The sequence below is a fragment of the Trichoderma evansii genome, assembly GCF_050947405.1.
Source record: "Trichoderma evansii strain SZMC 28006 chromosome Unknown GGI43scaffold_3, whole genome shotgun sequence".
NCBI classification, from domain to species: domain Eukaryota; kingdom Fungi; phylum Ascomycota; class Sordariomycetes; order Hypocreales; family Hypocreaceae; genus Trichoderma; species Trichoderma evansii.
The window spans coordinates 2,008,875-2,033,098 of record NW_028145203.1 but is presented as its reverse complement, the minus strand read 5'-3'; the positions used below and the strand labels follow the sequence as shown (position 1 = coordinate 2,033,098).

The 24,224-nt window shown below is 49.3% G+C and overlaps 10 protein-coding genes across 10 annotated transcripts; 4 read left to right on the top strand and 6 right to left on the bottom strand.

Moving 5' to 3' along the window:
• Positions 1-264: 264 nt before the first annotated feature.
• GGI43DRAFT_256141 (permease for cytosine/purines, uracil, thiamine, allantoin-domain-containing protein) lies at positions 265-3,429 on the top strand. The gene is made up of 8 exons (XM_083200897.1): positions 265-609; positions 777-843; positions 946-1,032; positions 1,095-1,166; positions 1,234-1,317; positions 1,382-1,385; positions 1,461-2,439; positions 2,523-3,429. Exons 1-8 carry the CDS (start codon positions 553-555, stop codon positions 2,859-2,861), a joined length of 1,689 nt encoding a protein of 562 aa, XP_083064382.1. The 5' UTR covers positions 265-552; the 3' UTR covers positions 2,862-3,429.
• On the top strand, positions 3,322-6,898 carry GGI43DRAFT_256050 (transcription factor domain-containing protein). Its single transcript, XM_083200896.1, has 5 exons — positions 3,322-4,166; positions 4,639-5,956; positions 6,031-6,173; positions 6,240-6,437; positions 6,507-6,898. Exons 1-5 carry the CDS (start codon positions 3,998-4,000, stop codon positions 6,770-6,772), a joined length of 2,094 nt encoding a protein of 697 aa, XP_083064381.1. The 5' UTR covers positions 3,322-3,997; the 3' UTR covers positions 6,773-6,898.
• Positions 6,899-6,938: 40 nt separating this feature from the next.
• GGI43DRAFT_396879 (uncharacterized protein) lies at positions 6,939-10,644 on the bottom strand. Its single transcript, XM_083205033.1, has 5 exons — positions 9,759-10,644; positions 8,937-9,636; positions 8,788-8,877; positions 8,561-8,724; positions 6,939-8,489 (listed from the first exon to the last, which is right to left on the bottom strand). The coding sequence occupies exons 1-5, from the start codon at positions 9,896-9,898 to the stop codon at positions 7,364-7,366; spliced, it is 2,220 nt and encodes a 739-aa protein (XP_083064380.1). The 5' UTR covers positions 9,899-10,644; the 3' UTR covers positions 6,939-7,363.
• A 167-nt stretch (positions 10,645-10,811) lies between these two features.
• Positions 10,812-12,276, top strand: GGI43DRAFT_396878 (aromatic alcohol reductase). The gene has a single exon (XM_083205032.1). The coding sequence runs from the start codon at positions 11,211-11,213 to the stop codon at positions 12,117-12,119; it is 909 nt and encodes a 302-aa protein (XP_083064379.1). The 5' UTR covers positions 10,812-11,210; the 3' UTR covers positions 12,120-12,276.
• Positions 12,277-12,900: 624 nt separating this feature from the next.
• On the top strand, positions 12,901-13,845 carry GGI43DRAFT_380720 (uncharacterized protein; the record flags this gene model as incomplete). Its single annotated transcript, XM_083203021.1, has 2 exons — positions 12,901-13,032; positions 13,090-13,845. The coding sequence occupies 2 exons, from the start codon at positions 12,901-12,903 to the stop codon at positions 13,843-13,845; spliced, it is 888 nt and encodes a 295-aa protein (XP_083064378.1).
• Positions 13,846-13,932: 87 nt separating this feature from the next.
• GGI43DRAFT_255743 (uncharacterized protein) lies at positions 13,933-14,718 on the bottom strand. Its single transcript, XM_083200891.1, has 3 exons — positions 14,631-14,718; positions 14,472-14,572; positions 13,933-14,373 (listed from the first exon to the last, which is right to left on the bottom strand). The coding sequence occupies exon 3, from the start codon at positions 14,362-14,364 to the stop codon at positions 14,020-14,022; it is 345 nt and encodes a 114-aa protein (XP_083064377.1). The 5' UTR covers positions 14,365-14,373; positions 14,472-14,572; positions 14,631-14,718; the 3' UTR covers positions 13,933-14,019.
• Positions 14,417-15,902, bottom strand: GGI43DRAFT_255765 (uncharacterized protein). The gene is made up of 2 exons (XM_083200892.1): positions 15,572-15,902; positions 14,417-15,429 (listed from the first exon to the last, which is right to left on the bottom strand). The coding sequence occupies exon 2, from the start codon at positions 15,401-15,403 to the stop codon at positions 14,918-14,920; it is 486 nt and encodes a 161-aa protein (XP_083064376.1). The 5' UTR covers positions 15,404-15,429; positions 15,572-15,902; the 3' UTR covers positions 14,417-14,917.
• A 1-nt stretch (position 15,903) lies between these two features.
• Positions 15,904-18,020, bottom strand: GGI43DRAFT_255881 (pepsin-like aspartic protease). The gene has a single exon (XM_083200893.1). The coding sequence runs from the start codon at positions 17,507-17,509 to the stop codon at positions 15,992-15,994; it is 1,518 nt and encodes a 505-aa protein (XP_083064375.1). The 5' UTR covers positions 17,510-18,020; the 3' UTR covers positions 15,904-15,991.
• A 1,363-nt stretch (positions 18,021-19,383) lies between these two features.
• GGI43DRAFT_396868 (HET domain-containing protein) lies at positions 19,384-22,013 on the bottom strand. Its single transcript, XM_083205031.1, has one exon. It carries the CDS (start codon positions 21,566-21,568, stop codon positions 19,973-19,975), a length of 1,596 nt encoding a protein of 531 aa, XP_083064374.1. The 5' UTR covers positions 21,569-22,013; the 3' UTR covers positions 19,384-19,972.
• Positions 21,812-24,158, bottom strand: GGI43DRAFT_255647 (pyridoxal phosphate-dependent transferase). Its single transcript, XM_083200890.1, has 3 exons — positions 23,784-24,158; positions 23,479-23,699; positions 21,812-23,402 (listed from the first exon to the last, which is right to left on the bottom strand). The coding sequence occupies exons 2-3, from the start codon at positions 23,609-23,611 to the stop codon at positions 22,132-22,134; spliced, it is 1,404 nt and encodes a 467-aa protein (XP_083064373.1). The 5' UTR covers positions 23,612-23,699; positions 23,784-24,158; the 3' UTR covers positions 21,812-22,131.
• Between the last annotated feature and the right edge of the window lie 66 nt (positions 24,159-24,224).

Below are 24,224 nucleotides of genomic sequence, written 5' to 3'. Positions count from 1 at the left end.
GGCGGCCATACAATTGAAAGCTGAGGTTGAACAACAGCCACAATTGCCTAATAGCTATTAGCCTAGCAAGCTGGCTTGACTCGAGAAGAAAAGCTAAAACATTGCTTGGTCTGCTCCTAAGTCCCCCTTTTCTCCATCTCAACCTCCACAAAGGGTTGTTTCGTTTTCTCGCCGTCTTGCACCAGTCAAGACGCTCCGCTGGGCCCGGCCGCTGCTAAAGCCCAGAGTTTGAATTTGAGTGTTGACTCGGCTCTTCCCGCTTCCGCTCTATCGGCCGATCCTGTGGTTTTCGCGGCTGTGACGAATATTACTCTGGACGGCTCAGCCCCACAGGGTTTGCCGCCTGAGAACTCACCATCACGGCCCCGTTCATGCATATTGCTGTTGGTTGTTGACTCGAGAGACGAAATCGCGCCGTATTGAGCGCTTCTTATGGGACTCTGGGGCGAGAAAAGTCGGGACATATCGATAAAACGCGCATAAGCTCAGGCCTAGAATTGGTCTTTGTTCCGATCTTTGCGAGCGAGGCACGCGTCCAATCCTAACGCGACCATGGGATTGGCCGCCCTTATTGAGCGCGCAAGGCTCCCCTACGTCTCGCAATGGATTGTAAGTCGCTACCGCCATGGGCGCGCTGCTACCACTATTCCTGCTTGCCATATCTTCCCTTGAGTGCTCGTGCTTTTCCTTCGTACTGTCGATCTGCCCACGTGTTTTGAGAGATGACCATGATCATTGGCAATGGCTAATTGATGACCCTTGTTCGCGCGTCTTAGAATGATGATATCCGTCCCGTAGAGGCTGCCAGGCGAACATGGGGCTTCTGGACTTTTCATAATTACTGTAAGTGGCCATTCGTTGAAATGGGAGTGTAATACTCCGTATAGGCGAATTGAGATCCTTGACGTTGTTGGCACTGACAAAAATCCTTTTGTCCCGTACTAGGGTTGCTGATCAACTGCAACATTGCGACTTTTCTTACGGGAAGCGCACTTATACCCCTGGGCCTCAATTGGTGGCAGGCTATTATTGGTATGTCTATCATCCCGAAGCGGGAGCTGCTCTTGAATCGGTTGGCTGACAGGTGGTCGTAGCCATCGTCATCGGGAATATTATTGCCACCACTGCAATTGTCATCAGCTCACTATCGGGAGCCTACTATCACAGTAAGCACCTACTCGCGTGCCTCGCCCAACAACAAAAAATTTAGTGTGTTAATCAGCTTCTCTCCAGTTGGCTTTTCTGTTTACAGCCGTGCCGTCTGGGGCATGTGGGGGTCTCAATTTGCTATTTGGAACCGTATATTCTTGTGTCTTGGTATGTTGCATCTCTGTCGGTCTCGCAAATATGATATATAGCATGCTAATTGTTGGTTAATCAGTTTGGTTAGTGGATTGATATTAACAAGGACACTGTCTGATGAATTGGCAGCTTTGCTAACCATTGCCGCGCATATACAGGTACGGATTTCAGTCATGGGTTGGCGGTCAATGTTTCGAGCTCATCCTGCTTTCGTGGGATCCTAACTATGAGTCCAACATCCCTAACCACATGCCTGCCTCCACGGGCATGACCACAGCCCAGTTTGTGTCGTACATCATCTTTTTCGTTATCAGCCTTCCGTTTGTATGGATCAAGCCGCACCGCTTGCAGAAATTCTTCTATGTCGCCAGCGTGGTAACCATGGTATTCTTCGTAGTACTTCTGATCTGGGCTTTGGCTACCATGGGCCACGGAGGCTTTGGTGACACTATAGACTCGGCGACCACCATTCCCAAGACCGGCGGACCAGGCAGTCTCGCCTGGCTCATGATATACGGGATCATGTCTACCGTCGGTTCCATTGCTGCCGGTATCCTGAACCAGAACGACTTTGCACGTCTGGCGAGAAAGCCGATGGATGCCGTCTGGGGCCAACTCATACCGTACGGCGTTTACAGCATCCTAACATCGGTCATCGGCATTTTGGTTGTCGGAGCGACGCAGCAGAGATTCGGCGGCGAGGCCGTCTGGAACCCGCCGACCATCTTTGTTCGCCTATTAGAAAACGACAACAGCCCCGGGACACGCGCCGCGCTCTTCTTTGCGGGGGTGGCCTTGTGCATTTCGCAAATCGGCAGCAATGTGCCTGGAAATGCGTTGGCCGGCGGCATCGATCTGTCGTCAGTGTTCCCGCGGTACATCAACATTCGCAGAGGAGCCTACATCACGGCCCTGCTGAGCCCGATTGTCAACCCCTGGCAGCTGGTCAACACGGCGACCACGTTCCTCTCGGTCTTGTCCAGCTACGGCGTCTTCCTGGCGCCCATGACGGGCATGATGTTTGCCAACTATATCATTGTGAACAAGCGCAAGGTCAAGGTCGATGATCTTTACCACGGCCACAGCGGCAGCATTTATTGGTACAACCACGGCATTAATTTCCGTGCCCCTGTTGCAGTGAGTCCAGTCGTTTTCCTTTTCGTGAATCACATGTCTTTCTTTGGTTGTTGAAGCGAGGAAGCTAACTCCGCCGACGTTAGTGGGCCGTGGGGGTTGCTCCAACCCTGCCCGGCTTTATTGCGGCTATCAACCTCTCCGTGTCGCTGCCTGCTGGCATGACGGAGCTTTATTTTCTCAACTACTTGTACGGATTTCTGTCTAGTGCCGTCGTCTATTCGCTCCTTCACTGGATCTTCCCTGCCAAGGATGTCGATGACTTTGTCCAGCACGCACCGAGCGCGAAGGAAGTCCAGCAACACTACACAGAACGCTGGGAAGTGGACCTGTCCCAGGCAGGCCAGATCCTGTCGGACGACGACGGCTCAGGAATTACGCATCTAGACGTAAACGCAAAGCATGAAACCGCTGCAATATTTTGATTCTATGAGCAGGGCGGATGTATTTCTTTTAATCCCCATTTCTTTAAAGAGCGATTTGCGATTGTGTTTTTTTTTTTAATCACAACTTACAGCCAGCCGAACTGACGCGCGAAGAGATGAGATGATGGATGGACCGCCATGATGAGCCTCAGGCCAGGACCATTGCCATTTCGTCAAGGCACTGATTGGACCGGAACATTGATTTTGTATACGATACCTTGTTGTTTCTACTTTAGTTTGAGTTGTTATAAAACGTGTGCTGTTTATCTAATAGAATACAAAACAGACTAACCGAGTCCGCATACTGCTGCCATCATGATCTACAACGAATTATACTCGCGTGAATCCAATGCGAGCGTATCTACTCTGAAACTACATGTGTCTTAAACAGTCAGTACATGCAATTAAGTTGCCCGATCTTCTTGACGCTTGACGCTCTGGATATCAGCCCAACTTAACCTTTATTTTAGGCATCGTAGGGCGGATGTCTACATGTAGTCTTGTCTTAAAAATTGGCCGACAATAAGACATTGGCCGCAGCCATGCCGGAAACAGCAGCCCTTTGATAAGCCCGAGCAGCCATTCGTCTTACACCATTTCATCTCTTTGACCCGCCAGCATTTCTTCCCGTCGTCCTAGCTCTTATGCACATCTGTATGCAGAAACGCAAATTGTTACCGTGACACAGAGAGAGGAGCATGGAGTAAGCGATGTGCGCTACGGATTAGGGGCACTGTCCACTGTGCCCCGTAAGGCAGCCACTAATGCGCTAGCCCCCGTGCGCCAAAACACGCACAAGCAGCCAGCAATCCAGGCGCAATAGGCGAAGTGCTCGCGAAGTGCTCCAGGACCAGTCACGTTACTCGCTGCACCAGCTGGCCTCGCAAGACGCGGCACAGAAACCGTTCCCCGCTGGCGTTTCGGCCAACTCGGATGCGTGTGCGATGGAACCTTGACGCAGCATCAGGCCAGGAGAAGCTGCTTCGCCGCTGCGTTCGCCGAGCTACGCGAATCTGCTTTGTTTGTCTTTCTCACCATCTCCACCCACGGTGCGGCGAGCAACACGAGCCCCCAGTCCAGGCAGACCCGGACGCCGCACGACTCGCTCGCCGTGAAACGCTCGAGTGACGCACGACATGCTCAGCGGCGCCGACCCGTTGGCCCAAGGCCAGCAGGCCCGTCCCCGCAAGTTCACCATCCAGAGCCAGTTCGGCCGGGCTAGACAGCCTCGGAGCCGCAAGAACCGGCCCTGCGACGCCTGCCGGAGGCGAAAGACGGCCTGCGTGATCCCCTCAGAGCCTCCTTGTAAGTGACTTGGCTTGTACTGGCGCTGCTCTTGGCGTCTTCTCCCCAGTATTATTCCCAGAGGCTGCTGCTGCTCCAGAGGTCTCGAGCCGAGCCGTTGGGTCTCACCACGCGTCGACGAGGGGGTGGGTTGTTTGATGTGTTATTGCGTGTGGATGATGCTGCGTCGTGCCTGGGATGGAAGACGCCCAGGCGGACACAGAAGATGCTATGCATTAGCCCACGTGTCGGCATTGGACAGCTATGGAGCTGCATGACAGGCACAGCTCAGCTGTGTCCAGTGGTACTCTATACATGGCACGCACCCCCCTTCATTTTCTCCGTATCTATGTATGTGAATGTGAGGCGTGACCGTTGGCCGATACCACACATGCGCATGCTACCTCTCTCCACATCATCTTGTTTCGTCTCATCCCACATCCCTATATACCAGATTTAACGGCGCCGCCGAGTGCTAAAATCAACATCGCAGGTCTTTTCTGTAAGAGCAGGGGATTGGTATGCAAGTCTTCGCCAACCCCTGATGAGATCTCATCTCAACAAGAAAGCGCTACCGAGAGTACCACTGAAAATGGAGTCTCTGAAGCCGAGCTTGTCACGCCTCCAGGCATGGACTCTTCGCCGGCCCTACCACGCCGCAGCGTCTCACATTCTAGCCCGGCGGACACTGTCCAGTCGTCTGCAGGTCTCAGTGCCGCTGGAGATCTAAGTTTGGAGCAGCAGTCGTCCGTGCCTGCGGCCGTCGTACATCAGGGCTTGATTCGCCAGACGGGGCCTTCTGGAGACACCTTGGAACAAGCCTCATATAGCCTCTCCTCTCCTGCCCCTTTGGTATCCAACTTCCCTCTTCATACACTCGAAGATAATTTCAACAGGACAGCACACTCCATGGGGCCATCGGGCGAACAAGACATATACCTCCTGGATGCCTTCAGGTGCCTCATCATAAGCGAGAATGATGAGATTGATGCCAATATCATCCAGGTATATCCCGGAGGCCCTTCGGCCGACGATCGTCCGGTTCACTTCCTGCTATTAGAAAATGAGAACCCCGACTTCACCAATGAAGCAAAGCAAATTGCTTCGGACGAAACTGAGACGCTTGCGTGGCCCTATGGCGAACACTTGGTGCGCTTGTATTTCAAGCATGTTCATCCCATATATCCTGTGGTCACCAAGACTCGTTTCCTACAGCAGTATAAAAACAACAAGATGAAAATCCCCGCGTCTTTGCGCGGTGCAATCTATGCCATGGCGTGCGTCTTCTGGGACATAAAAGAACCTTGTCCTTTCGAACAGCACCAATGCATCGACCACGCTCACGAGGCCCTTAGGCGCGAACATGAGAACCCTAATCTATTCAGCCTACAAGCAGGCCTTTTGCTTCACCACATCACACCTCCCGATGTCGACAGTGTTGAAACGCCGAGCATGTGGACCATGACGGCACAGACCACGGCATGTGCCCAGACAATAGGCCTTCATCAAGATCCTACCCGATGGAGCATCGAACCGTGGGAGAAAAGAGTTAGGAAGAAGCTTTGGTGGGCAGTATACGCTTCGGACTGCTGGTCTGCAATATGTCATGGGAACCCTCCACACATAAGCCAGTCGTCATTCAATACAGCTCCGCCTGACATGGACGACATTCGAGCTGATGAGACTGTTCCTGAAGATTTACGACACATGGTCGACCCTGGGGACGCCGTCTTCCAGGCTTCGGTTGGCGCTCGATTCTTGCAGTTTATTAATCTTACAATTGTCCTGAGAGATGTACTGGACTGCAGTTTGTAAGTCAACCTCTCCACATCAAAAAAAAAAAAAAAATTCGACTCAAACCAGTGATTACTAACGAGCTACGCAGCCAAATTCGGCCCAACCCATCAACTTTGGGCGAGAGGGCAGCGCAATTAAACATCTTACGAGACAAATTCAAAGACTGGCATGTCCTGCTTCCGCAATGCCTCGCTATTGGCCCTGAGAGAGGACAAGGCGTAGCTAGTAACTGTAAGTGAGATTCTTAATAGAATGACTTTTGTATTAGAAAGGGAGAGACTGACATATTTTGTCTAGGTCCCCTACATCTCACATATTATGCTGCTCAAGCACTCTTATACCGAGGCTTAATGTATCCTGCTACCAGAGCAGCCAAAGCCAACCCCGAGTCAAATCTTCGGAAGTGGTTTGTTCCCGCTCTCAACGAGTTTCAGAACTTTGTCAACTTTTTCAGTTCCATCACTGAAGAAGATTTACGTGGTTTTTGGTGCCGCCGTAAGTACTGACAGCCTTGACGGCATTAAGCAAAACGTATTGGAACTGCGCTAACAAAAGAGAAAACAGATGCTCGGTCTCAGCTGATCTTGTGTGGAAACTTTCTCATTTACCTCTTTCTGCTAGCCTCCGACCAAACACACATTGAGGCTGCATACCAGCTTTTGCAAGATTTTCATCACGCTCTGAAGCTCCTTGGAGAGACCACCCACAAGCCTGGGCGGCTACGTCTACGACCTGTCAGACTCAGACTGGATTCTTTCTTCCGTCAGGCGGCTACGATTTTGCGTGGAAATGATGCACCTATTATATCACCCATTAATACAGTAGGCTAATATGAGACCTGTAAACTCATCCATGAAGCATGTAAAAGAGGGAATAAGAAATCTGTTAGTATTTGGTATACGAAAATTCGCATTATTGCAGCATTTGGAATGGAGCGTTGGATATTGGCCCTTGTTTGTATTGGTTACGATGAAAGAAGAAAAAATGACAGTCATCTTCCGCCGCTAAACTCTATATTTCCTTGACTATACTCCATGCCACTATGACCATCTTATCTACATAGACCCTCTACCTCGGTATACATGCGATGCACTGGAAAATCCAGTAGCCATCTCCTGTGGAAGTGTGCCCCGCGCAATTTTATGGGCGCCATATCGAGCACAGCTTCATCGACATACTCCGATTATACAACTTCGCCAATTGTTTTTCCCCTAAGCGGCAATGTGATGCTAGATTATATCTTTCATAGGTCCTTGCCTTTATACATCAATAATGTATACCTTGCACCTATCATTTACATGGTGGGTATGTACAGGTTAGTTATATACATTCCAGATCCTTCGATTCCTTGTCAAATATACAATGCTCTTACAATGAAATAGCACCTCCGGTATCCCAGCTTCACGAGGTTTCTACTAATACTAAACAGATCGCTGTAGTCCAAGCTGATGCCACAGCTTCTGCGCAAATCCGTTACCAATCTCCCATTTCCTCGCCCCATGTGCTAGTATCGCAGCAAACGGCGAAAGCCAAACATCTACATTGCATTTACATACCTGGACTCCATGCAGCCAGATATTGCCGCCATTTCGTATCCAGCTTTCTACTTCGGGGCTCTTTCCCGTCTCTAGGCACACAAAGCCAAAATCCAGCCCATCAACGAGCGGCACATTCATGCAATCGCAGGTGCACGTCATGCCGTTGTTCTGTATCCACGTCCATAAGATGCCAGCCCCCACCGCGATAGTCATGTGGGCGATGGGATCGACAACTTCTGGTTTCAGCTCAGGAGGAGACACATGGCCGCCATAGACGCGGTATGCGAAGATGGCGTGTGAGACAGCAATTCTACTGTCCATCGATGTCGCCCACTCCTTGATCTCAGCGATATTTGGTTGATGCATGAGAGTGATTCCGCAAGGAGCCAGGCTTGATGTGATGCCTGGGAGATTTTGCATAAAGCTTTGGGCATCGGCGTAGATGTGCATGCTGAGGAGGTGGTACATCATGGTGGCGCTAAAGACGTAGGTGAAGAATCGGCCTCGTGAGTACTTTTCCCAATCATCATGGAAAGGCTCTTCCGAGCCCATATAAGCTCTGAGGAGGAATTCGATGTGCATCTTGTGTTGTTCTGGATCCATCCACAAGGCGGCCATGCCGTCTAATTGTAGCTTGCAGCGCTTTAGACGGCCGGATATCAGTTCTTTCTGGTCGGCAGATGCGCATAGTGCCGGATTCGGGTTCCCTCGCATCTTGCTAAGAATCCAGACGTAGTTGGTCACGCCCATCATGCGGATCTGTATGTCTTCGACTAGCATGACAGGTGAGATTGGCTGTTGAGATCCCAAAGCGAGGTCGCATATCTTGTACGAGGATCGTTCTAAGGGCTCAGAAGGCCATCTCCTAAAGAAGACATCAAGACCATAGGCGTTCCAGAGAGCGAATGTAGAAGTCAGCCCGAGACTCATTTCTTCGCGTTGTACTGCCGGTGGTTGTTGTGTCAATAGTGATATATATGAATCGAGTTTGAAGAGGCTGGTGACAAGTCTAATAAGGCACGCCCAAGAGTTAGCATGGCACTTCAACTACCAATGGAAGACTTGAGGCTTCATTTTCACCTTTTCCACTTCTCTTTCATGGCAAACGCCCATGGGGGGAAATCTCCGCTGAAATGGATCCTAATCTGATGCTCCACTGCTTCGGCGCTGAATACTTTGAGCTGTCGAAATACAGTGACAAGGAGGCTGTATAGGAGACGAGCTTTCCTCATGAGTTTGTCGTTCTACGATTATTAATTAGTACTTCTGTATCGTATCTCTTCTGGAAAAGTAACACAGGAACATACTCCGCTTTCAAATGCAAAAATCACATTCAGCAAGGCTGATTGGAGGGTTCTGATAGGCCAGACGCCGGCGGCGTCGACAGTGTTCTCCGTCTATAGAGAGTTAGATCATATAATTATATTGTCTCTCCATAACTGAGAGAGCTACTTACGAGTTCTGCGAGTAGATTTTTAACAAGGATGCTGTGGATTTCGAATACGAGGCTGTTGTCTGCAGTCTCGCTCTGCACCCAGGAACCTATCATGATGGCGGTGCTTCGTAGACCGATGGATATTACCTCCCGCTCAAAAGTCGGGATATGTAATATGGGCCACCGGTCATGGAAGTGTCTCATGTATGCTTTTATACATGCCGAGGACCATTTTTCTACATCCGGGGGCAGCTGTAGTTGATTTCTTGACAGCGTTTCTGATGATAGAGGATTAGAAATGACATTGAGGATTAGTTTCAATCCCGCTGTGGCGATGGTTGGGTCTGGATGCTGTGTTCCCTGAGCCACAGGGGCCATGATATTTGTGTAGTTGATGGCTATGACCTGAGTTATATCAGGTTTAGGAGTGCTGTCAGGGTCTGAACTCTGTATGCTGGGCGTAGGAGGATCGGGCGAATGTGATTTAGAAGCTGATGGCAAGGAAGAGACGCTTCTTCGTTGCAGATTGGATGCGCCATGAGGCCCAGGCCCAGGCCCTCTTGTGAAAGCACAGTCTATCCCTCGCTTGGTACATAGAGAGCATCGAGTGCCTCCATCACACCGGATCTTGCTGGCATGGCAAGCATCACACGCTCGGACCCGTTTAGAATCTGAGTGAGCAGGGCCATCGTGTAATGTTAGATGGCGGCGAAGAAGATCACTATAACGACCGATTTTTCTAACCTTTAGCCTGCGTCTCTTTGGTCGACTCATGAGGGAGAAGCTTGTTTTCCTTTTCATTTACACCGACAGGAAGGGAACGGGGAGCACTATGCTACTCACCTGCGACTAAACGACCGAGAGCACACATGGCACGTGAAAGAGGGACTGCTATGTATAGCCTGATGGCGACGAAGGTGTTCTTTGCGAAGGAAGCCTCTGCCACAGTGGCAGAGATGACGCTGTCCCGATGGGGGGGCCATCTCCTGAGGCTATTGGTGTCTCCCACTTCCCATCCGAAGGTGGACTCTTCGCGACGTCGTTACGGAGCACCTTTGCAATGCGATGGGATTACCGGGGATCTCGTTAGGCAGGCCTGCTGTCTAACAGATCCGCTTATGCGGCTGAACGAATGAACGAGTCCCGATTTGGGTAATGCCTATCGAATTCCCTATGACTCTCTGCCTCTCTGCCCGAAGAAATATCGATATTTCGACCTTTGAGACAGGATCTCGACGCTTTGACGGCAACCCACTCAACTCCGCGGCTTCTCCCACCGGGGCCGAGATCTCAAGATGCGAGCCGCGATTTAGTAACGGGATTACACGGGAAAGGAGAAAAGATTGAGAAGCAGTCGGCGAAAGACCCCAGCGATGACCTGTGAAATTACCAAGCAGTTCGGGCGCGATACACTTTTTTGGTGGTTGAGATCAGATCGGATCGGAGCGGTGGTGGGATAAGTTGTGTAGTTGATTAAAAACCTAAGATCCACGGAAAAAAAAAAAAAATGCGCCAACAGATAAACAGCAAATCAGAGTTGGTATCAAAGATCTAGAATCTACTCAGAATAGCCTGCATGAAGAAGAAAGAGAAAAAAGAAACAAGATACTTGGGTGCCAGCAGAGTGGCCAGTAAGGCTCCGGGGTAGAGAGGATGATAAATCTACCTTATTATCCAAGGCTTTGGGAGTTTTGAGATCGGCCATCCCACTTTGAAATACACAGCACTCGGTCAAGTGCGTCGTCGGCATCTCCCACTCCGAAATAAGCTTAGCTGCGATGCTAGATATGTCATCCGCCAGGCTGTCCTCTTTTGAGTCTAGGCTCGCGTTGACTAACCTCGGAGGCAGTCCCGGAGTGGCCCAAAGGATGAGCCATTAAGATTGAGAGATGGGTACCGGGATTAATAACAAGCGGAATTGGAGGCAGGGTGGGTGGGAGAAGGAATTAGCTAGCTAGGTTGCCGTTACAGATGCTACCCAGCATCCAACAAACAAACTACGAGAATTATGGGGGCAGCTGAGTCTTTGTAGGAGTCTAGAAGATTGCATAATCGCGGAGGAACTTGAGCACTATTGACTATCTTGACGCTTTCCAATCACGGCCCTCTAACGCTGAGTAAACAGGATTTAGTTATGTGGGATGGGATGGCGCAAGTAGAACGCAATACATAAATTCTCATGTTGTCTCAAGTTTAAAAGAGACAGAGTTGGCAACCGTCATATCCATTTACACAACAGACTTTCAATAAAACCGAAACCAAACTCTTAATCTTCTCTTTTGAATAACAAAAATCATGGCTGCTCTTCTCAAAAACGTTGCCCTTATCGGTGCCAGTGGTAGCGTAGGCAAGGCACTCCTAAAGACCTTTGTCGACGATGGAAGATTCAATATTACTATCCTTCGCCGAGGCAGTTCCAGCGCTACTTACCCCAGCACCGTCAAGGTTGTCGACGTTGACTATGACTCTCTCGACTCTCTGACAGCCGCTCTTGCTGGCCAGGATGCAGTTGTGTCTACCATTAACCCAGCTACTCCCGTTGACACACTGAAGAGATTCATTGATGCTGCTATCGCTGCTGGCGTCAAGCGCTTTGTGCCTTCGGAGTTTGGCTGTGACTTGGACAACGAGCTTGCCAGAACGCTACCGGTCTTCTCAGCAAAGGTCGAAGTTCAGAAGTACCTCAAGGAAAAGGCTCAGACAACCCCACTCACATACACCTTTGCATACAGTGGCCCGTTTTTCGACTGGGGCCTTGAGCACCAGTTCATCCTAAAGACGGTAGACAGTAAGCCAAGTCTCTTTGACGGTGGCAACACCGTCTTTAGCACCTCGACACTGGACACCGTGGCGGACGCCGTCCTTGCCATCCTGTCCAAGCCCGAAGAGACCAAGAACCGCGAGGTCCGGTTCCAGAGCACGGCTATTTCTCAGAACGCGCTTCTCGCGTTGGCCAAGGAGGTTGCGCCTCAACGAGATTGGCAGCCCGAGGTGGTCAAGGTCGACGACGTTGTTCGTGTTGCGGACGAGAGACTGGCAAAGGGACTTTACGACCATCAGACTTTCGCACCTTACCTTTTCCGCGCCATTCATGATCCGCGATATGGCCCAAAGTTTGAGACTCTCGATAACGAGTTGTTAGGGTTGAAGCAGTTGACGGACGCGGAGATTAAGGATATTGTCCAGCAGTATGTGAAGGCATAAGTCTGTAATTGTATTGGATAGGAAAGTCGTGTATTGGAATAAACTTATAGAATAGATATACACATATATTCACATTGTCAATTTGTTTCAAGTCGCAAATGCAGATGACCGTCCATCGAGATGCACGTTTGTCGTATCGATGATGCATGGATAATTGTGTGACAGACGGTTACTTCGCCATGAATGTGGATAAGAGCAACGGTCTTTCCCCTATTGGTTACGATCACCTGGTAGGATACGTGCGTAATCTCGTAATCTCACCCGCCTTGGAGAAGTAAACAGCGCAGGGGATGCCGGTTCCAATGTTGTGCATGGCTAAAATAGTGCTGATTGCTACCCTAATGCCAGATTCAATCATGATGCGTCGTTAATCTAACCAGCAGCTTGGAATACCTATTGTTCGCTTAGTTAGTTGCAACGTGCATCTGAGATGTCATGTCACATCCCTCGACTTTGTTGTGTTTCATGCCGTGAATACTGCTGCTACATGACTAAAAAGTTGTTACAATGGCGGTGGAAATGGCATCGTTACACAGCGGCCTACTGCACCGCCTACGTACTCAGCATTTTTATGTTCTCTCGAATGACGAACATCAAGTGAATACGCTCTTTATTTAGTCTTCCGTTTACGTAGCAGTAATTTTACAGTGAGCAGCCATAAGAGCATCGTTGCTTTCAACTTTAATATCATCACCATCCATAGAAAACCCCAAACTTTCGTTGCAACTTCGATGAAGAATTTTAGTTCTCCATCTTTACCTGATCTATACAGAATATAACGATGGAAAATTATTCTTTATATGGCTTTAGATTCGAGTCTGAGTCTCTTCTACTAGTTTCCGGCCAAGACGAGCTCGACTATACTGAAGCAGAATATGAACAATGGCAGCACCTGCTGGAGCTGGACATACAAGTAGGGTCTAGCATTATCGTATAAATTTAGGCTATACAGAGGCTAATAACCCAACAGGCGTCCATCTCACTTCTCTCTCCAAATTGCCCCTACGAGGCAAATCAGATCTCAGCTGCAGAACATATTATTGCCCAGAACCACCACACTCAAGATTCCGGTCATCAACATGACCGACGAACGAATATCGCCCACAGACATTTGTATCAATCACAGTTTATCGATCGGGATTCCGATCCTGGTTCAAGGGATGAGGGTACAGTGGGTATCTATAGGAATGGGCCCCAGTATCTGTTAGATTCGCCCGATGAGCCTATTTGGCAGATAATATACTCAGATTCTTACCAGAATAGGTTCGATCTAGGGCTGAACGCATATGAACATGCTATGCCTATAAATCACGGGGCAGGGGCTCCACCGATTACTATCGCAAATGTATCCGAAGGCGGAAATTACGCATTTAGGATAATGGTCGAGTCAGAAGAGGAACATTCTCATGACGAGGATAGTATTTTTGACATTTTGTCAGAAGAAGAGGGCACAGATGATGAGCGTGGGTTCGAAAGCGACAATGAGAATGATAATGAAGACAGCGACAGTGATATGGATTTAAGCAAAGATGATGGCAATCTTGAATCGGCCGAAGAAGATGGCGAAGCCACATATATCTCAGGAGGAAATTTCTTGTTCTGGACATCAATGGTCTCTTTCTATGATCGAAACTCTCCAACGGAATCATCTGGTGAATCCATTCTGGAAATTGAATGGCCCAGCAGTGTATGGCAGAACGCATTTAACCAGACAGAAAAGAACTAGATAGTAAATGAAATCAAATGTCTTCTGTCACAAATATTTGGTCTTTGCTGATTCTCTCTCTAGCTCTTTGTATCTAGACAGATAGACTCTTGGTATACGCAGGAAAAACAAGTAAGCAATCCATGGCTATAAATCAGCCCGATCCAACCCAAACGTTCAATATCAACCACCACTTTAATCCTCATCTTCTGAATCCTCAACAGTCTTGACAGGCTTTGGCTGTGGTGGGAACTTCATCTTCCTAGTACCCTCAACTCCCCAACCTCCCAGACCTCCAGCAGCTCCTTCGCCGGCGAAACCTGATGCCGCTCCAATGGCGAGCTTGCCAGCAGGTTGGTTCCCGGCCACACCGGGCTGTGTCTCGGCCCAGGCGTTGAGCTGGTCGTGTGTCTTGCCGGTGTACTTGAGGATTTCTTCTTCAGTCAGGCGGGGACCGCGCTTCTTGTCTTCGTAGCGTCGGTAGAGGCTCTTCTTGTCTGTGGAGTTGTCCCCCGACTCGGCGGAGTTGGAGTTGCCCATTGTGGATTTGTCGGCGGGCGATTTGTTTTCACTATTTGTGTGTGTAGGTTGTTTGGAGTTGAATAAACGGTTAGGCATTGACGTAAAATACACTCTGCTTTGATGATGTGGAGGAAACAAATCGAGTCGAGTTATGGAGTCGAGTTATATAAACCAGACATGCCCACCATTCTTTTCAGCTCCAAGCCAATGAGTACTAATCACGCGTCTTCTTTAGGTCAGTCACCGTCATGATCGACTAGTCCAGGCCCCGAATTTAAGCATACACCGGATTTTGTCGCCCATTTGAGTGCCATTTGCCTCGTTCGCCTCGTAGAGCTAAGCAGAATGCGGGGTGGTAACGGGCCGATGGTTGCCTCATTCCTGTCGTAGCACAGCTCAGCCTCACTTTGTGCCCTGATTCCGCACTCTTTTCACGCGGACCAACGCCACCATTTTGTCGGGATCGTCGAGTGCTCCGCTACCCCATGGGCTATTCCCCAAGCGATGGCTCCATTCGCCAGGATGCTGTCAAAGTGCGTTGTCGTCGGCTCAAGCCGAGGCCGAGGCAGCCTTAGATTTCGACAGATCCAGAACCTTTACTGAACGCATCATTGGATGTGTCTTTGGGCGTGTCTGTAGGTGTCTCTTTGGTGGCAGCGCCGTCCTTTGCCTTCTTCACAGCGGCCAACGACTTCCTACGGCCGCCTGCAGGACGTTTGTAACCCAGTTTCCGCAGCGTATGACGGATACAGTACTCGCCCACATCCCAGCCGAGAGCCTGCGGAATCTTGCCAAAGGGCATCAGCTCGTTTTCCTTGGACGCCTCCATAAACGCTTTGAGCTCTTGGACTTGCGCCTCCGTGAGCTTGCTTGGCCTTCCGGGCCGCGTGATGGGGGTCTCTGTATGCGAAAGGGCGTACTGGACCTGGCTGAGAGACAGCTTGAGCTCCGCACTGATGGCGGCGTGTGTGTAGCCCAGTCGGCGCATCAGCTGAGCATCGCGTCGTTGGTCGCGTGTCGTATCGGGCCGCCTTGACTGTTCTGACTGATCTTCCATCTTGTAAATTAATCTGTAAATCGCTGCTACTCCTATTAGCATCAAACAAGATAGTTTGACAGGTGGACTAGCGGCAACCAACAGTGTTTATTATAGATATGAGCTGTTTAGCAAGTGGGGAATGATCGTCATTTGTCTACAGGGCATTCTCTCCAACGCGTTTCTTACCAATCTGTTATAAAACCGGGCTGCCAAGTCGGCCTGAAAGGCAACATTGGTAGCTATATATATTACCCAAGGGGGAAAGCACATGGGACTCGAAAGAGCAAGAGATAGGAAATAACCAAAGCTCTTTTAATTACCCGTCGGCTATGTATAGCCCACACACAAGGGCCAGGATATGGATATGATTATATACGATGTTCTTTGGCACACGGAATGCCGCATTGAGGGTGTATATGTCCTGGCGCTGAAACACAATCGGAGATTTCAATGTGGGACCTAGAATTTTTACCTCCAATCACAGAATTTCACGTACAAAAAATTTACAATGATTAGAGCACAGATGTTATTGCAAAGTCTTAATATTTTCCATTTCTTCTATATGATTAAACTGCTCTCTTTTTTTCTTCCTCTCGCTTATTTCGCTTAGTTGTGAGGAGCCAAACCCAGAGTGTTGTTGGCAATGTTGAAAGCCACAAACTGTGACTTGAAGAAGATGTCACCGTAGATGGCCAATCCACCTGCCTGACCAGCCTGGAGACCGCCGAAGCAGGTGTTTCCAGAAACAGGCGAGAAGTTGAGATCGGCTCCGTTGATCTTGGCGACGTAGTTGCCACCAACGTCAAGGTCAAGGTCGGGAAGCTGAGCATCGCAGGGGACGGTGAAACCACCGGCCTGAGAGTTGTTCTGGGCACCCTGAACCTGGGAGTAGTAGCCGTTGACGATGATGGGGTCGGCAATGAGAAGAGTGGTACCAGTATCAGCGATGGCCTGACCACCCTTGGTAGCCTGCTGGGTAGCACCACCGTTGACGGCGAAAGACTCGCTGCTGAACTGCCAGAAGCCCTGGCTGTTGTCGACATTGACATATGTAAGATCACCCTGGAAAGCAGTGGAGTCGATGGCACCGAAAGTGTAAGTTCCGGGGGCACCCTTCTTGAGATCGGCAGTGAAGACAGGCTCAGCGAGGGAGCTGGCGACGTTGTCCAGGAAAGTCTTCTGCTGCTGGGGCTGGACGGTGTTGAGCTTAGAGAAGGCAAGACCCATCAGACCATCGTTGGCCTGGTCATCGACGAATTGCTGAGTAACAGCGGTAGCAATCTCAACAGCCTGAGCACTGAACTGGGCACCACCAACGTTGACAACATCAGTACCGACGTTACCCTCGGCACCAGAGCCGTCACCGTATGAGACCTGGAAAGTAGCACCCTGGATAGCCTTGAAGGTCTTGCTCTTGGTGGGGTCGAAGAGAGTGTGGCCAGCGGTGAATTGGGAGGACATTTGAGTGTTGAAGACCCAGAGATCAGAAGAACCAGTATCGAAGTCGAGGTTAAGAGTCTGGCCACCAATGTTGACAGGGGACAAGAACTCAACATCGTTGCCTTGAGGGGTGTTGGTGACGCTTCCAGTCTGGCCAGAGGCGTTACCAGCAGCGGGCTGAGCAGCACCAGCTCCGTTTCCAGCAGCAGTTCCGTTACCCGCAGCTTGGCCCTGACCCTGACCGGCTTGACCTTGACCCTGGCCAGCCTGACCGTTGCCTTGGCCCTTGCCCTTGCCCTTGTGGTGCTTTCCACCAGCATTGGCATTGGCACCAGCGTTGGCACCAGCGTTTCCGTTTCCATTTCCGTTACCGTTACCGTTTCCATTTCCATTTCCAGCGTTGTCGTTTCCAAGGAGACCGAGCTCACCGAGGATCTCAGTAAGGCTGTCACGCTTGGCTTGGCGGGCAGCAGCCTCTCGAGCCGCAAGAGCAGTCTTCATGTTCTCGGGCATCTCCATACCGAACTTGCGGTAGGCCTTTGCCAGAGCCTTCAATCCATCACGTCCAGTGAAGTTGGGGTTGGCTTGTCGCTCCACCTTGAACGAGCGCTTCTGCATAGGAACGGCCGAAACCAGGGCAATGAAGCCCAGGAAAAGGGCCGCCAAAAGAAGTCGTGAATGCATAGTAAACGAGTTTCTAATAAGTCGGAAAAAAATATAAGGAAAAAATAAAGAGGGTGGTTTGGTTGTTTGACGGTTGTGTATATACAAGAAAAAGCAAAATAAACCCACACCAGGTGGTTAAAGAGAGAACTGAATAAAAGAAAATGAAGGGAAAAAAAAATGACTTCGCTTTCGTCCCTCACAGAGGTGGCTGAAGAAGAAGGAAGAAAAAGAAGAGGAAACAAAAACAACGAACAGAAGAGCAGGATATATATGCACTTTTCCATCTCGATGAATCGGGAACAGGGGCCCAGGAGACGCGGATAGGTCTCAGGATCTACTACCTTGCAAAGTGGGCAGACAGGAGACGGCAGCCCCATGTCTGCCTCTAGCCTGGCCTCTATAGCGGTTCCCCATAGTTGCTGGTAACGGAAGATTTCCTTTTTGCCTCCTCATTTCCATGCATTGTGACGAGCCGCATCGTCCTCTGCAGGCGGTTCGTGGAGATGGCTGACTGGGGCTAAGCTTCAGACACAGGGTGCCTCACAATAGGTGGGCCCTCGATGGCTTTGGGCCGACAACTGGCTGGAATCAACACCATCCCGGCCCATCTTGCTACGTACTCCTTACTAGCTGTTGTTTTCCACTCTGATCAGCCGAGAACTTGCACAAGCCATGGCCCGGCCATGCCGTTAATCCGGGAATGGTAGGTGTTGTGGTTTTGAATCTGGATGATCAAAGCAAGTGCGTTTACACTAGAGGGACCAATGCTACCAGGTGAAGTACGCCAGTAAGCACAGCTGTACAGAGCAAAACGTTTGCCTGGACAATCTACTTGTTAATTTCCAGCCCTCAATGCTCAATTTCGGCCGGAGGCATGAAAGGATCGAAGACACGGAAATAAGATCATCCAATCGACCCAGTGTGCGGAGGGCTGCTGGAGCTGTGCAATTCGGCTATCTAATTTTATATATTACGAGCGGACCCTCTCGCATTGAGGTCCTCATTTTACTGTAAGTGCATTGAAGGCTACTTCTGCACGATGCCGGCATCATTGCCTGCCGCGCTCCTCAGATCCATTCCATCTATTGTCACAAATCGGATTCCATTCACTAATAGTAATCGCGATACGAAGGGTCCTAATGTATTTTATCAAAGCGCTTTGACGCAGGGTAAATGTTCAAGAATAGCTGTTCCCCTCCTCTCTTCCGATCTCCTTAAAACACGCCGTTTCAAAGACAAAAGGACCCAAAGCCAACCAAAGCCTCAAAACACCGTTGCGGAGACTCGCTGGTGTTTCACAGGGGCTGAGACGCCCTGTCCATGGCGCTGAAACAGCGAGATCCCGGCGCCTGGTGGCTGAGACCCCAGCTTCTGAAACAGGCAACGTAGCGCCCACTTGGGCCAATCGTGAATATCCCCTCCAATAGGGGGTGCGGGAGGCGGGTAATTTCGCCGGTTTACTCTATTCCACGGCGTTGTTTCTTACTACTCCCGGCTCTTGTCTTTAGGTGGCGCTTTTTATAGAGTGTTTGGGATGATACAACCTTCTAAGAAAAGCACATGTGCCCGTTCATGTGAAATTGAGTCCTTTCAGCTGACAATGATCGTCAATCAATGCTTGACGGCGTAGACTGCCTTATCGGGATCGAAACATTAAGCTTCATTGTGTGGCAACAAGCTTTTCGGATGGATTCATGGTACCGAAGATTTACAGCATCATGGTAACTACCGAGAAGATGCGATGGCATTTTTTGCGGAGTAATCCTAGCTGTAGGCAATCAGATACTAGGATCATCATCTGAGTGTAGGGTAGAGCAGGCAGTCCTCAGGGTATCAAACATGATGGGAAGAAAGCATGCGCACAAGACAGAGGTGCGAGTATGTTTCCAACATCATTGATAGAACAAATGTTATTTCTATTGGAAATATACTAACTAATGGTTATCCTAAAATAAAACGTTCCTTGCGTGTCTTCACCTTCTGCCATAGCTCACTCTTCACAAAAAGAAGTGCTAGTCTGTAAACAATGTCTCCACGCCGCTCGACAAGCATTAGGTTGTAGCTTTGAATGTGCTTGCAGGCATACTTATGCGATATATTGCCACAATCTAGCCCACCGGGCATCTCAATGCAGATCTCATCCGCTTCATTCTTGGCATACGAAGAAAGCAAAATGAACTGCCCTAGCTGCTGATCACTGCCGCCAAAGAACCTTTTGTGGACAAAAAGAGTCCCAATGCTCTCTCCAGACGGTAAATATACAGTAGCCTCGACTCGTTCTTTGCTTTGGTCGGTCTGGTTTGCTTTGGAGGTTTGTCGAATCACCGAAAGCTCCACCGTCTCAGCTGTGCACTGCAGTAGCCCATACTTTGTAACATCGCCTTTTGAACCCGAAAACACTCTTTTGGCTTGATTATTAAGCTTAGATGTGCCATTCGTGATTGCAGAACCTGTCAAATCTTCAAAGAGGAGCGGCTCATGCTAGTTGACTTCTGATATTATTCTATCTCCGCATACATCTGCGAAATCAACAGGAGCATTAGTTGAAAGCCACGACCAGGATGGATATTCCACAGATTGAATACTGTTATTGAAACTTAGGGGATACTGCGCAGTGTGTTGGTGATTACCAGAGCATCCGTCCCAGATGAGGGTCGCGTCCAGCCTATCGAGTGGATGTCCCCAGATAAAGCCCCCAGGGAATCGAGACAAGTGTAGTCTGAGTATTCCCATAAAGGCCCAAATCGCATCACTTTGTTCTCTAATTTCCCTCTTTGTAAAATCCATCACATCACGGCAGTATCTCGCTGTGCGACACTGATTTACTTGCGTTTCCCAAAATGAATCAAGTGGATGAGACAAAGAGGCGCCTCGAGATATTTCCCAATCCATATCTTCACGCCAATTAGCATGCCTACAGCTCCAGTATACCTGCTTTTCCGTGAAGAAAAGAATTCGTCGCGCCAGCATTGCCTCTTGAAACGTCCAGCCTCTTGAATTCCATTTGGTGCGTTCCAGTACCTCGCGGAGAGGCGGTTGAGCTGTCATATACGGAATACCATGCATGGTCTCCTTTCTCTGCCATTCACGACGCGTAAAGTTTTTAACACCACAGAGGCCAGCCTGAGCGTCGTTGCCAGCAGCTGCAACTACAACCAAAGCTGCGTTGCGATATACGTTATCCATGGTGCGGAGTTGCTCCAGCTTGTCATTGTAGTCGTCCTGTATAATGCAGAGGGAATCCACCCAGAGGTATCGCTCGCCAAGGTCATTCACAAGCTGTATACAGTCGACTATTGTTTGCGGCAGTGTTGCAGTTTTTAAGCTCCCCTTTAAAGAGTACTGAGACAGAGTATCCTTTGTGAGAACTGCAATCGTAGAGGATCCCCAGACGTAAGATAAAGCAAAATATTTCTCTGAATTTGCTGAGCTGATTATTCTTTGCTCTTGAACATCAATTAGACGAAAAAAATTGCCATTTGATGAGGGTGGAGGCAGCATTTTGCAGTAACTGTGGTGGACTTCACAAGTCTTCATCCAATCTTTGATTATATTAATGTCAATGATTGGAGAAATGGTTCGACCGCGCAGTTCTACTATTCCACTTTTTCTCCTGGCTGGTGATTGTTCAGCATTCCGTGGACCATCTCGGATAATCCTTCTAATCTGTGTTGAATTGGAAGACGAAACCCGAGAGTCTGTCATGGTTGCTTCAAAATATGCTCCATCTGAAACACCTCTCCCGCTGAAAAATCCCTTTTCAAGATTATCATCCCAATATGTGATAAAACCTGAGGTAAATTGTATTTCCCGCTCCATAAGTGCCACTGGAACCGGTCTTGATATTTCGAGAGATGAAAGAATGAGTTGGCAGCCCAGACAGGATGATTTATCAAAAAGGCGCTTCACTGTACCGATATGAAAATGTGCCTCGTGACTTAAAAATATAGAATTACCAAGACAGTCGGAGCATGCGAAATTCCAGTTAAAGTTGAGCTTCTGACAGACAGAACATAACCCGTCTGCAGTTTCGAGAGGTAGGATATCAGCATCCTGTCTGAGATCCACACAATTCATGATTGCTAAAGAGTGTATTACGACTGAAGCCCTGTTGATAACTGTGATGGCTTTGCTGAGAATATCTACCTGCGGAATGGTTGTGCATTCCTGTTTTTCAACGAGAGCAGGCCATTGTAATATATCAAGATCAGGACTGCTATTTCTAAATTTCGCCTGGGAGCCTTGTGTCAGATAGTCTGAATTTCCTACTGAGGCGAAGCTATCCAGCACAGCCGGAGGGATAAATGGGTGTGTGGATGGGCCAATGAATACAAAATGGACAGATTGGGGTGGTGGGGTTTCTTGTTTCTGCCTTGCTACTGCTACTCGCCTTGTATGTGCCAGAATGGAGTATGCATCGCTGCCTGATCATTATAGCCGGAGAATTCGATAAATCATTTTACAGGATGGCATAATCAAAAGTTCGAATCCCACAAGGCTTCCCTTACGTAGATGATTTCGTGTGAATGTGACTTAAATGTCGCAATATCAATTCTCAGAGCATGCAGCCAACCTTTGCCAATGAATTTATTCGCAAAGCTGAAATATGACTGAGACTTCTAGGTTTGTAACTACTCCCATCACCAATCAGGTTTAAAGCCCTTATACTCTCCCTTGCCAACCCTCTCACACATCGTCTTCAGCGCCTTCGCGAGGTACTCGTAATCCGCCATATCCAAGTATATCTGCGCGCTTGTTCTGAACCAAAGCCTGGTTCCTAGTATAAACATTGGCACAATCGTTTGATATTCATCCGCAAGAGTTCTCATCAACCAAGCCACGGCCAAAGTCATATCCTCTGCCGGCACAACAAACTCCGTCTCCTTGCCTTCTGGACCCTTCTCTCCTTTCCACAATGGTAGCGCAATATTGGCCAGTGCGCAGTTGGTCAAGGTGCCCTTTTTATTCTCAAGAACCTCTGTGCCCAGTGCCTCCGCAACGTATTTGCTGCCCTTCTTGTTCAGATCCCAGAGGTAGTTTAAGATTCTCTCCTCTCCGCCGAGTACTTCTTTGCGATAGGCGACAGCATCCTTGACACAATAGTTTGGCGAGTAATCCTTAGTGCCCGCCCACTGAAAGTTGTGGATAAAGAAGCTTTTGTTGGAGTCATAAATATCCGGTGGCGTGGTCCGCGTACCAGTCTTGGGTATATATCCATGGCTCGTTGACAGCGTCGTTGGCAGCAGGTGCTGATTCCTAACCGGGACGTAAAATACTGCGCATCCACGCGGCACAAACAGCCATTTATGACAGTTCGACACGAAGAAGTCGGGATCCACCTCCGAGAGGTTCAGTCGTATCATGCCGATGCCCTGCGCACCGTCCACCAAGCTCAGCACGCCGAGCTCACGGCAAGCCTTGGTCATGGCCTCCCAGGGGAAGACGAGGCCTGGATTAGAGGAGACAGTGTCGAAGATGCAGATCTTGGCGCGCTTGCCATCAGCCTCGACCTGCTTGACGGCATCGCGGAACCGCTGTAGGATCTCCTCGTCCTCAATGGGATACGAAATCTGGATCTCACGGCTAGTAAACCTGCTCTCGTCATGGAACTCGTAAAGAAAGTCAATTATTTTCCCACACGCATCATAGACGGTTGTAAAGTAAAGGACAACATCCTTGCCGTCCTTGTCCCACTTCACATTCTTGAACACAGTGTTGACACCTTCTGTTGCGTTGTTTACGAATGCGATGGTCTCGACCGGCGCATTGACAATAGTTGCAACAGCTTCACGAGATTCATCGTTGAGCTTGCCATGAAGGTAGCGATTGAAGACGTCGGGTCGCGCTTCGATGGTATCCTGGTAATGACGCAGCTTGTCCTGCATGGCTCGGGGGATGGAGCCATAAGAGCCTGATCAACGCATATATGTGCCACATGGTTAGTTCTGATTACAAAAGATGAATAGGCGATTCTATGAGACACTCACCATGGTTCATGTTCGTCCACCCAGGGGCAAATAGGAAATCCTTTTTCATCTGTCCCCCAAACACCTTGAAACCGTCATCTCCAGTTTTCCCCTTTTCCAAGTCATTTCGTAGCGGGACCGTCACAGAACCCATTGTCGCTTATACACTATTAACAAGAGTTTAGCTATATCAAACTTTTCGAAGCTGCAAGTGTGTCTCTTCGGTCTATCCCAGCCTATATCTATCTCCATCTCTTAGTCTATCCGCTAAACAACTCTCTCTTCCGGAACCGGTCCGGCGGAATCTCCTAGTTTGAGTCACTGACTTGAACCACAAATAACCGCCAGAATAGAGATGTGACTTGGCGCTATCACCGTCGCTTTCTGCCCCGCAACTTGAGCAGCTTAGGCTTATAGTTGCCTCCACCAAACTGAAAAAGCCCGAATGGAACTCCGCAAAATCAGTCGAGGGGGGCACGGAGTTCCGAAGTTCACGCATCACTGACTCTTTGGCTCGATACTACGTGAATACGGGATTCGCTATTTCGTGCTTACATCTTGAGTCTAAACCAGGTCTGTTATCAATACCCCGTAAATCCCGAACTACTGGGGTATTGGGCCGGGCTAAAACATCAACGGCGCCCTTTGGTGAGGGGGGAATGAACGATTGGCGATAGTAGGGCCGGTAGCGGCCTGTTTATAAACGCGAAAGAGATCGATCATGCGGAAACATTTCATTGTAGTTGATATGGATTTCGGAAACGTTT